Genomic DNA, 12,900 nt, shown 5'->3' on the forward strand with positions numbered 1-12,900 from the left:
TTGAGACACCTGCAAACATCCATTGAGATGAGGATAAAAGGATCATGATGCCACTTTAAATTAAGTATCAAAAATCAAAATGCACAATGTGTCTTGTGAGTGTGACCACATAAGAAGGGGGCTGCGCGTATATCGGCCGTGTTTGAATGTCCTGGTACTAACGATGCATCTGGACCTTGATCATTGAGTGCATTGCAGCTGGCTATACAGGACAGTATAAGGACATTACCCTTAAGAGTGTTGTTCACAACATGACCTCATGTTCCAGGATCTCCCATCGAAGGTGAAAGGTATCTTCATCAGGGCGGTGGTCCCAGACACTCCTGCAGCCCGCTGCGACAAGCTGAAACCAGGAGACAGGATCCTTGCTGTTAATGGAGTCAGTCTGCTTGGCCCTCACTGCCAAAAGTAAACCCAGCAGATCTACAAAAAAAGGGGTGAAAATGTTTTTAAATATTTCTCTCTCTTTCTGATCAGTGGCAAAGAGCTAATGCAGTCGTCAGGCGATAGGCTGAGGCTACTGGTGGCAAGATCTGATTGGATGGCCAAAGCTGTACAGACTGAATGCTGACATTTGTGTTTGGTTGCATTTTTCTCACCAAGTTACTGCCGAAGCAGCCGAATGAACTAAAACATGCTGTTTTCAAAGTTTGCAAAGAATCACAAACCCACCCTCGACCATAACCCAGTGGAACAATCTGCTGATAAGAAACTTAAAGAGTTTTTATATTTTGGGGATGACAATGACACTGATTCATAAATAAGGCTCTGAAGACAAAATGCAGTGTAATTACAGTATGTTCAAATCATTTTTTTTAAATGGTTTGATTACTCAAATTGCAGTAACGCTATGTTTATTCCTGTGTATATATATTTTTTTTAAATGAATCTGAATTGAGTGTCTTATCATTCTAGTCCTGTGTGTTCCAAAAAGTGCACTTTTACTTCAACGTGTAGAGGAGAACGGGGTTGATTTTCACACGTTTTTACTGCAGTGTGAATTCTTTCAGCAGTCATTTCTACATCAAAATAAAGCTTACAGTGAAATGGGCATCACTCATTTTCCATCTGATTGTAAATCAGAAGTAATTAACTATCATATATGCTCTGACACATTGTGACAAGGACGAAAGAAGAGGCAGAACTAAATTTTAAACTTTAATTGTATTGACAAATATATAGATAACTTATAACACTCAATGATGGGCAGTAAAAAGCTACATGTAGTGAAGTTGAAAGAGGGGTGGGGGTTAGGTATAAGCGAGAGCCAATCAGATGCCTTTCCTTGCAGGATAAGGAAGTTGCCGCCAAAACCAATATGTCTGGCTTTAACATGTAATATTTGTACACCAGGGAGATAGCGAACAGGACACATTTAATTTTTACTGCTATGATGCCATCAGCAGGCGAGTCGTCAATTCTGACATTGACACAACTGTTAGTCAAATATATTATTTGCTGCTATCGGTGTTGCTCCAAAAACTAAATCCGTGTCAAAAATTGATTCCCGTCGCCACGAAAGCGCATACCGCTTTTTGTGCTTCTTCTGTCCACAACTGATTAATAACTTCAGGACAAACATATTTGAGGTTATCGTAATGATATGTGTTTGAAATTATTTAAGCCATTATCGTGTCCGAAAAATTACAAGAGTTGGCCTTTTTTTTTTTTGTCCTGTCCAGCTACTCAGGCAAATCATATAGTTGATGTAGATGCCCATATCGGCTGTACAGATTTACTTTACACAAGAGAAGTGTGGGATACTTCTCTGGTTGCCATATTTCTATTTGACTTTATTAAATAGATTTATCTTAGCGCAGCCGGACCGGAGCAGGAAGGGATAGAAAGAGAAAAAAGGAAAAACAGGGAAATTGCAGGGAAAAGGGGGATAAGACAGAGAGACAACAACCAACACAAAAAGAAGAAGAACAACAACAGAACAACATCAGCAAATAGGATATGTACAAATATGATATAAAAAGTGATAGCATAGAAGCAGTTAGTGAAATACATATTCATAACACAGAAATGACAATGAACATTATTACACTACAAATGGAGCAATACAAATACCAAAAGAAATAGCACTATTGATAATGAATAATAATAATAATTACCTCTATTATCAACAATATAATTGTTTCAAATGCAACAATACATATGTGTAATGATAACTTGAAATACAAAAGAAAGCAGATAAATGGAGTGGAAGAAAGAGAAGCAATCTATTAACCCTGTAGATTGTTATAGTAACAATAGGTTAAGCTTTGTCAGTGTGCCGTGTGCTACCCAGTTTCCCCTAGAGCAACAACGTTGATATATGATTGAGGAAACGTGAGTGTATGCATGACTGTAGGTATGCATATGTACTTGAATATGTACAGTATGTGTATATGTATGTTTGTACAGTGAATGTACGTGTGGATGTATGTACCTGAAGTGTGTAGGTATGCACTGTATATGTGTATGTATGTGGGAGCGTAGGTACCTATGTGTGCGCGTATGTATGTATGTCTATATGTATGAATAATTGTGTGTATGTGAGTATATACTGTACATGTATTTGTATGTGAATGCACAAATAAAAGGGGTGGGGGAGGGGGGAACCAAGAGTCTTTTTGTGTTGTGCTCGCCAGTTTCGGGTCCTAAATGGCTGTCAAAGTGTTCCAACTTGTCGGAACACCTACTCAGACTTCTTCTTTCCAGGTGAGATGCATGATTTATGATCTACAATAAACTTACAGGGAGCAAGGAAGTGGCGGACGACTTGATGATGTAAACATAGGGGCACACGGAAGTGATCACGGCGCCGCTATAAATAGTTTGTCTACGTTAGCGCTTTCAATAACAATATCACTAATACTTGGTTAATAGTCAAATCACAAAATGTGAAAGGAATATAGTTGGTGTTTTTTAAATGGTTATTTGTTGGATTTTATGGGTGAAAGATGAGCTTCCATTGGCTCCGCTGTAAGTTGACTTTTATTTATATTTATTTAATATTTAGAATGTTTTAAAAATAATAATCCCACTGTTGCCATGTCTTTCATAATGATTGTGAACAATAGGAAAAATTATTTTTTTTTAAAGTGCAGTTCCCCTTTATGAGGCACAGCATAGAAATAAAGATAATGGCTTTTTTGCCGATATTCCGATATTGTCCAACTCTTAATTACCGATACCGATGTCAACAGATACCAATATATACAGTTGTGGAATTAACACATTATTATGCCTAATTTTGTTGTGATGCCCCGCTGGATGCATTAAACAATGTAACAAGGTTTTCCAAAATAAATCAACTCAAGTTATGGAAAAAAATGCCAACATGGCACTGCCATATTTATTATTGAAGTCACAAAGTGCATTATTTTTTTTAACATGCCTCAAAACAGCAGCTTGGAATTTGGGACATGCTCTCCCTGAGAGAGCATGAAGAGTTGAGGTGGGCGGGGTTGGGGGGGCGGGTTTAGGGGTAGCGGGGGTGTATATTGTAGTGTCCCGGAAGAGTTAGTGCTACAAGGGGTTCTGGGTTTTTGTTCTGTTGTGTTTATGTTGCGTTACGGTGTGGATGTTCTCCCGAAATGACCGCTGCTGCCTGGGATGAGATCGGTGCAGTTCAAAAACGCGACATTCATTGCATGCTGTCTGTTCAAATGTTTTCAGCAGTATGTCCTCATCTTGAGGAAATAGCAACCTTGGAATTATTTAACGTAGCGCTGTTGCTGACGTCACTTCGCACGTTGCGTAATGACGTTAAGAAAATCGCACGATGAAATGGCAAGCGATTCCGAGGAATTGATACACTGCAACTGGTTTTCGATTCCCACCCCTATTGATGAATGACACATATTCTATTACATATTCAGTAAATTATGTGAACCATTGAGTAAATTAACTACCTATCTTTCTGAACTGTATTGATATGTATTTATTCATTCATTGTTGTTGTGTTTAAGATCGAAAAAGGAAGTGAACAATTGTGTTAGAAATGTGAGAAAAAAAATATTCAGTCTAAGCCTTGGGGTCAAGCCATTTCTACACACAGCTACAGAAGTAAAACAACAACAATAACAACAACAAAACATATACACTGTGGTGGCCTCTGCGGTGTTCCTCGCCATCGTCTTACCATGAATTGATTACGTGGACCCCGACTTAATCAAGTTGAAAAACGTATTCGGGTGTTACCATTTAGTGATCAATTGTACTGAATATGTACTGAACTGTGCAATCTACTAATAAAAGTTTAAATCAATCAACAGTCTGCTGGGGTGGGGGGAGCATGGTCAGAGACAGGAGCAGACCCAACAAAGCAACCAAGAGAGCCGACTCCACCCTCGGCCGCCCACTAACTCTCGGCCAGTTAGTGGGCGGCCGAGGGTGGAGTCGTATATGTCGTTGTATTTACAACACAATGCCGGTGCTGGTGTCTTACAATAAGAAGGTCCTGGGTTTGATCCCGGGCTCGGGTCTTTCTGTGTGGAGTTTGCATGTTCTCCCCGTGACTGCGTGGGTTCCCTCCAGGTACTCCGGCTTCGTCCCACCTCCAAAGACATGCATAGGTTGATTGCCAACACTAAATGGTCCCTAGTGTGCAGGCCCGGCCCTAACCAATCTGGCGCCCTAGGCAAGATTTTAGGTGGCGCCCCCCCACATCGGCAGTGAAGTGTATATACTCACAAGAAACCGAATAGCTTTGTCTTTGACCTTTTTTTTTTTTTTACTTACAACTATACCTAATATATAAAGGGGTGGAAAAGTGACTATTACCTGCAGGGCAAACATAGCTAACCAGAAGGCAATAACAATGTAAACAAAAAACAGCTGCTTAAAAGGTCTAATACAAATGTCCCTGAAAAATGTAAGGTGGTAGTACTGTAATTACCTAACGTTACATTATTATTTTCTATAACAATTTAGCCCCCTCCACAATATTAACCCGACGTTAAAACAGAACTAGCTATTTATTGATTAGCAATTGCCGAATCATGTGACATTAGCTTAATGCTAAAAAGCCGGGTTACTATCACATTCTGTAACAGACAAATAATTTCATGTTCGGCTCACCTACCTGCTACCTCTGTCTTTTCTCGTTTCTCCTCCTCTTCTTTTCTCTTTTTTCTTCCCTGGGCACCTGACAGTTTTGGCCGTTTTGACATCTTGTGTTGATTTTTTGATGTGGTGACGTCCAAAAAGAGTCATGATACGGGAAGGGAGGGGGCGCACCGTGCGGGGGAAGAGGGGGGGGGGGGGGGCGTAATGTTGTTACAAATAATATTTCTATTAAATAGGCTTTACTTTGCATTTTAATTAACGTGGGATTATTTTTTGTATTTAGAAATAATAGTACCAACTTTTTTTTTCTTCTTGTTTTTTCTCCAACATTTGTGGCACTGGCGTGGCGCCCCCTGATGGACGGCGCCCTTAGCATTTGCCTATACGGCCTATGCCACGGGCCGGCCCTGCTAGTGTGTGAATGTGAGTGTGAATGTTGTCTATCTGTGTTGGCCCTATGATGAGGTGGCGACTTGACAATGGATTCTGGAAAATTCCATAATTTTTTTTTTTTTTGGTAAAAATAAAAATCCATATCTATTTTTCTAAACACATTTAAGGGTTTATCCATGTGTTCTAGATATGTTAATCCCATCTTTAAAAAATCAAAAACCTAATAAATTGTTTTTGTTTTACATATGTTTTAAAAAGATGGTTTCAACCAAATCCCTGCAATAATCGTTTTTTATTGCATGTAAACATACTAAGAATGGGGACGTTCGGTTTGGGGAGTGATGGGAGGCCCAGATTTCCCTGCTACGTACGCCCCTGTGCGCAGGAAACAGGGCGTTTTCCAATTTGCAATAGTGGATGCCTTCCGCCCGATTGTAGCTGAGATAGGCTCCAGCGCCCCCCGTGACCCCAAAAGGGAATAAGCGGTAGAAAATGGATGGATGGATGTGCAGACATTGAAATAGGCTGTGTTGGTCTTTGCCGCCACTTACTGGCTTAATTGCAGAATACACCAAAATGCAACAATCATTTCTCATCGTTCAGATTCGGACTAAATGCTATTATTGTCCAGTAATTGTTTAATGTTGGAATACATTGTTTTGCTAAGCACAAAACAATCATGTATAGTGGTATGGTTGTTGGCAGAGGGAAACATGTAAAAAAGGGGATCCAAAATTAGAAACTCATTCTACACCAGTGTCAACATAATAATAGACATTTTGTGAAATATATGCTAATTATTACATAATGGAAGCGCTGTAGTACGATAGGAGAGTGCTCCTAAATAATGCATAAATTAATATTAAATAACTAAAGCTATAGTCATTAACTAAGTAACAGGGGTAGGCACAGCTGTTGATATCGATGTAAAGCCAAATGTTACGTTTAGTATCCATTACCAATGGATACTTTTTATTATTATTATTCATTTTACTTGGGAAGTTGCAAGGTGAATAAAATACTTTGTGATTTTGCCTTTGATTTGTTAAATAATTATAATTTAGAATAAAAATGACAATTTTTAGCAAGCAGGAAGATATTTGTATCAACTAAGGATGTCCGATAATGGCTTTTTGCCTATATCCGATATTACGATATTGTCCAACTACCGATACCGATATCAACCGATACCGATCTCAACAGATATATGCAGTCGTGGAATCAACACATTATTATGCCTAATTTGGACAACCAGGTATGGCGAAGATAAGGTACTTTTTTTTAAATTAATAAAACAAGATAAATAAATTAAAAACATTTTCTTGAATAAAAAAGAAAGTAAAACAATATAAAAACAGTTACATAGAAACTAGTAATTAATGAAAATGAGTAAAATTAACTGTTAAAGGTTAGTACTATTAGTGGACCAGCAGCACGCACAATCATGTGTGCTTACGGACTGTATCCCTGCAGACTGTATTGATCTATAGTGATATATAATGTAAGAACCAGAATATTAATAACTGAGAGAAACAACCCTTTTGTGTGAATGAGTGTAAATGGGGGAGGGAGTTTTTTGGGGTTGGTGCACTAATTGTAAGTGTATCTTGTGTTTTTTATGTTGATTTAATTTTTTTTTAAACGATACCGATAATAAAAAAAAAAGCCGATATCGATCATGTCCGATATTACATTTTAACGCATTTATCGGCCGATATTATCAGACATCCCTAGTATCAACTATTGCATGAATATGACAAAGTAACAGTGTTGTGTTCTCTTTACATATTTAAACAATTGTTAGAGCAAAATAAAGTGCAAAATAACTAAACATAAGCAAAAAATACTATTGGCTCTCATTCTAAATCAGGGGTGTCAAACTCATTTTAGATCGGGGGCCACATGGAGAAAAATCTACTCCCAAGTGGGCCGGACTGGTAAAATCACGGCACTATAACTTAAAAATAAAGACAACTTCAGATTGTTTTCTTCGTTTAAAAATAGAACAAGCACATTCTAAAAATGTAAAAATCATAATGTTGTTGGTTTTTTTTTACACTTACATGTTAAAGTTAAGTTAAAGTACCAATGATTTTCACACACACTAGGTGTGGTGAAATTTGTCCTCTGCATTTCCATCCCCTTGCTCACCCCCTGAGGGTGAGAAGAGCAGTGAGCAGCAGCGGTGGCCACGCTCTGGAATCATTTTGGTGATTTAACCCCCAATTCCAACCCTTGATGCTGAGTGCCAAGCAGGGAGGTAATGGGTCCCATTTTTATAGTCTTTGGTATGACTGAGTAGGTTGCAGTTAATAGCCTGCTCAGTTGCCTTGTGGTTAGAGTGTCTGCCCTGAGATCGGTAGGTTGTGACTTCAAACCCCGGCCTAGTCATACCAAAGACTATAAAAATGGGACCTATTACCTCCCTGCTTGGTACTCAGCATCAAGGGTTGGAATTGGGGGCTAAATCACCAAAATGATTCGTGAGTGCGGCCACCACTGCTGCTCACTGCTCCCCTCACATTCCAGGGGGTGGAATAAGGGGATGGGTCAAATGCAGAGGTTAATTTCACCACACCTCGTGTGTGTGACTATCATTGGTACTTTAACTTTAACTTAATAGTATTCTATCTTTATTTGTCGTTGTTTATATTTTCTGAATAAATGATGTGATAATGTTCATCAGTCAACTCATTGGTGTTAATTTTCAATCTATCAAGATAAAACATATGTATATCAAAATCAAATCACAGGATGTTATTTATGTAGTTTGCTCATTTTCCACGACTCATATAATAACATCATGTGGTTTATTTTGTGCATATGCAGCATCATCTACGAAGGTCCTGAATTTAATCCCGGGCTCGGGATCTTTCTGTGTGGAGTTTGCATGTTCTCCCCGTGACTGCGTGGTTTTCCTCTGGGTACTCCGGCTTTCTCCCACCTCCAAAGACATGCACCTGGGGATAGGTTGATTGGCAACACTAAATTGGCCCTAGTGTGTGAATGTGAGTGTGAATGTTGTCTGTCTATCTGTGTTGGCCCTGTGATGAGGTGGCGACTTGTCCAGGGTGTACCCCGCCTTCCGCCTGAATGCAGCTGAGATAGGCTCCAGCACCCCCCACTACCCTGAAAGGGACAAGCGGTAGAAAATGGATGCATGGATGGACCTACAAAGATACAAAGGATTCCTATTGTGACATCCAGTGGACACATTTAGAACAGCAGTTTCTTTCATTGAAAAATTTCAGGTGAATTTTTATACTTAGCACACTCATCCCGCGGTCCGGATAAGACCTGTTCGCGGGCCTGATCCGGCCCTCGGGCCATACGTTTGACACCCCTGTTATAAATCCTTTGGGTATTTGACCTCATGTGTCCAAAGACGTGTTCCCTAACTTTGTAAACAATATAAATATAACAATATCAACACTGTTACAATATGAAAAGCCATAACATGAATAATTGCGAAATGCAACGGGGAAAAATCGATCTCGTCCGGCTAGTATCGATCTGATACTGATCGACAGAACACTTGGCGTGAAGACTATCGATATTTGGATCGGTCCGCCCACCGCATTACTGTAACTATAAGGTTCTTTTGTTTTTTGTTTTTGACCTCAAAAGGGACAAGCGGTAGAAAATGGATGGAAACCTGTATTTATAAACTGCAACATTTACAAACAATCGAGAAATAATAATAATCAAAATAAGTACAAAAACAGTACAAAACTGTATAAAGTAGTTTTCTCCGGTCGGGCATCTCTTACGTCAACGTTAAGACACCGGAAGTGTTGCTGGTTGAATCTCAGCTGGCCAAAACGACAACAGCTGGGATTGTTTTTCAATTATTTGTGCTACTTCCCACTATGGCGGAGACAGACTTGTACACGGTGTACAAAGGGGTCCCACTGCCCACTCTCATTCACCCCCCGCACAGTCTGAGGCGCTACGAGACTTTCACTTTTCGACCCGATGACATTCTCATCGTCACTTACCCCAAGTCCGGTAAGTGCTTTGCCAACAGTTCTTATGTACGTATCCATTATAAAGTTCTTATGTACGTATCCATGATAAAGTTCTTATGTACGTATCCATGATAAATGGGCTGTGAGTAGACTCAAAACGTCGAAAATTGTATTATAAATATTTAAGTACACGACTTGTCAAAACTGGCGCAAAGAGAAGACTCATCCATCCACCATTTCCGTAGACTTACACGGAAACACGTCCGCACTAGAAAGTAGGGAATAATGGTGAGTGTGCAGCTATCGTGTTTCAAGTGGCGCCCTCACTACAGTATGTACAGTATATTGTACTTGAGTTAATTGAGTTTTAACGGTGTGGCTTACTGTTGTTGTAGTGCCTCATCTTTCGCTATGTAGCCAAGTGGTCGGTGGGTATACACCAGGGGTCCCCAAACTACGGCTCGCCAGTGTCCAAAATCCAGCCCGCAGGAAGTCCCAAGTTAAAAAATAAAAGTTTTTAATTTTTTAATTTTTTTATTTTTAATCTGTCCTTTCTGATTCATTTTCTACTGCTTGTTACTCTCTGTGTCTCCTAGCTGCTCAGGCAAATCATTATGTCTAAAAATGCATTTTCCCACCCATAATATGACATCATCGGCTAAGTGCTTTCAGTCAATTAGTGCTCGAGGAATATGTATGCGTGTATGTATGTGTGTGTGTGTGTGTGTGTATATATATATATATATATATATATATATATATATATATATATATATATATATATATGTATCAGCAGTGTTGGGAGTAACGCGTTACTGTAACGCCGTTAGTTTCGGCGGTAACTAGTAATCTAACGCGTTATTTTTTTATATTCAGTAACTCCGTTACCGTTACTACATGATGCGTTACTGCGTTATTTTACGTTACTTTTTATGTAGTATAAAGTGTGTTTTATCGGAGGGCTGCTGTGTCGTTCTGATTCTTCTTGTGTCACAAGCCGGAGAAGAGAGAGAGACATGCGCTCTGTGTGGGTGTTTTCTGAGTGTGAGTGTGGGGGGCGAGGGGGGGGGGCGTGTCTGATCATGGCGAAGCCAGAAGTCGAGTTTGCTAACATGAAGATATTTTCACTACTTTTCTTTTGTCGAGCACAAAGAAAATAACATTTTAGTTAAATGTAAATTGTGCTTTGGATCAAAGATGCCATCTACTGCCCAAAACAGCAATTCAAATCTGCTGAAACAAGCTACATAGCAACATGCTTCGACGAAGCTAGTAAAGAGAGACAGAGACTCTGATGCCACTTCACCTCCACCACCACCACCATTCACCGCTGAAGGTACACAATCTGTCAATCAATGTTCCCTCTAATTGTTCATGTGTGAGAAAATGCAAAAAGTCCCTGAGCATTGAGTGGAGTCCATGTGAGCAACTTTAGACGTGCACACTGTGGCTACACCAGCAGCACACCTGTCCCAAACCTCACTAAATAACAACTTACATCTCCATCCATCCATCCATTTTCTACCGCTTGTCCCTTTCGGGGTCGCTGGAGCCTATCTCAGCTGCATTCGGGCGGAAGGCAGGGTACACCCTGGACAAGTCCCCACCTCATCACAGGGCCAACACAGATAGACAGACAACATTCTCTTATTATTAGAATCAAATGACAGCAGTCATTTCCATTTCTAATATAAGTGTTTAGGCCCACTTATAATGACAATAACAAAAAATATTGTTTTTCATGAACTGTGTACTTGTATTGTTTGTCTGGGTGGAGGTCCTGCTTTGGAAATAATTTGTACCCCTTTCAGACATTGCATTTAGTTCCCATTAAAACATTCACATGTTGCACAATGAGATGTAAGCAGGGGATCATGTGTACATTCCTGCAACTTCCTGTTTGTAAAAAATATATTTTTATTAGTATTTATTTAATATACTAACAGCATTTAATGATTAATATTTATAAATTAAGATTCCTAATAAATGACACTAGAATAAGCACACATTTGATTGGTAAATCATAGTGTAACGACCTGTAATGACACTTTGTGTGGTGTTGGAGTTGTCCGACTTTTTGTGTGGCTGTAAACGCATCACTGGCTAAGTGCCATATGTGCAAGTGTTGGCGCACGTGAGAGAGCGAGCGGCTGCTGTTGATATAACAAAGTTGCTTTTGGTCTGGTTTGTACTGCAGAAAATGACCAGTTTTGCTAGATATCATTTTTTTTACTAATGTTTTGGTGATGTGTTTATGGCCGACAGTAAAGAGTTTTGCTCAGTAAAGTGATGGATGGAATTCATGTCCTCAAAGCGTCTCGACAGACGTTACAATATTTGAACAATGATGACGAAAACGGTTTTCTCTGTCGTGTCCGTGTCGTGTCGAAAATTGTTATGCGCTTATTTTTTTATTTGATTTTGTGCATGGCATAGATTTGCCGTGCGCAGAGGACGCTTGAGCAGTGCGCAATTGCACATGCGCGCTCCTGAGAGGGAACGTTGCTGTCAATTCTCTTATATACTCTTTCATTCTAGACTTCTAGAGTGTTTGATTATCACATCACTCTAAATGTATAGACTATAAAGTTCACAAACATAAAGAGGGATCCTAGTGGGCCAGGCCAATCTTTCCTTATCTCTAAACTAAAACTGGGGAAATGTGTAGTGTTCTGGGTTTCAGACATGATTTTGTATAAAAATTACTTGAGGAAGAAAATGCCTGGTTAGACTTTGTGTATGTAATGTGTGCCTTTCTTGGTTTACATCTATGCTGTTATTATGCTGTTTGTTACTTATGTATGTTATGTTGCAGCTATTTAAAATAGTTTTGTCAATTTGTTCTGGCCAGAAACAAATTGGCCTTTGTAACATATCTTTGTCTTTGTGTGTTGTATGTAGACCACATGGCTTAGCAGAGTTGAGTGATGCAAATGCATGTCAAGTTGATCAACAGATTGTATTATTCTCCAGTGCAATAACAGTACTGAAATGAAGGCTAAAAGGGCATTAATTGGAGCTTTAAAAAAAGAAAAGAAAAAAGAAGTAACTAAATAGTTACTTTTCACAGTAACGCATTACTTTTTTGGTGTAAGTAACTGAGTTAGTAACTGAGTTACTTTTGAAATGAAGTAACTAGTAACTGTAACTAGTTACTGCTTTTCAGTAACTAACCCAACACTGTGTATCAGTGACGTGCGGTCACTAGAGGGGCCTCACCTGCCATCATGGAAAGAAAAAAAATGTAAAAAGAAAAAAAAATAATTAAATTGTTATATGTATCCAGTGATTATACTATAACATTATTTTCCATTTAACTTAACCAGTTTTAGATTATTTTTATTCAAAATCGCTGAATTTTCACATTTGCCGTTCAAATACTGAGAAGAGACGGTGCGGTGATCAGCAGCCAGTTGAGGCACGTCACTCAATTGTGCCTCAACATGGATTGCGGACTCGGCTAACTGCTGGCCTGCTGTGC

At 39.2% G+C, this 12,900-nt stretch overlaps 2 protein-coding genes and 1 long non-coding RNA gene across 5 annotated transcripts in view; 2 read left to right on the plus strand and 1 right to left on the minus strand.

Annotated features, from left to right (window-relative positions):
* radil2b (Ras association and DIL domains 2b) overlaps nt 1-1,056 on the plus strand; it is a 90,020-nt gene extending 88,964 nt beyond the window's left edge. For both annotated transcript variants that reach the window (XM_061967182.1, XM_061967183.1), the window contains 2 exons: nt 269-408; nt 478-1,056. In XM_061967182.1, coding sequence (XP_061823166.1) covers nt 269-408; nt 478-571 — 234 coding nt within the window. In that variant the 3' untranslated portion in view covers nt 572-1,056. The remainder of the gene's footprint in view (nt 1-268; nt 409-477) is intronic.
* Nucleotides 1-9,993, minus strand: LOC133610679 (uncharacterized). Of its 2 annotated transcripts, none has more exons than XR_009815910.2 (3): nt 9,804-9,993; nt 4,439-4,547; nt 1-423 (listed from the first exon to the last, which is right to left on the minus strand). It is a non-coding gene; the product is annotated as an uncharacterized lncRNA (long non-coding RNA). The 2 variants fall into 2 exon arrangements; XR_012050709.1 differs by lacking the exon at nt 9,804-9,993 and adding an exon at nt 9,450-9,706.
* The window catches only part of LOC133610678 (sulfotransferase 2B1-like), a 19,645-nt gene continuing 15,940 nt past the window's right edge, over nt 9,196-12,900 (plus strand). The window contains exon 1 of the mRNA XM_061967184.2: nt 9,196-9,459. Within this exon, the coding sequence (XP_061823168.1) occupies nt 9,321-9,459 (139 nt within the window). The 5' untranslated portion in view covers nt 9,196-9,320. The remainder of the gene's footprint in view (nt 9,460-12,900) is intronic.

This window comes from Nerophis lumbriciformis, linkage group LG11, assembly GCF_033978685.3.
Source record: "Nerophis lumbriciformis linkage group LG11, RoL_Nlum_v2.1, whole genome shotgun sequence".
Lineage (NCBI taxonomy): Eukaryota > Metazoa > Chordata > Actinopteri > Syngnathiformes > Syngnathidae > Nerophis > Nerophis lumbriciformis.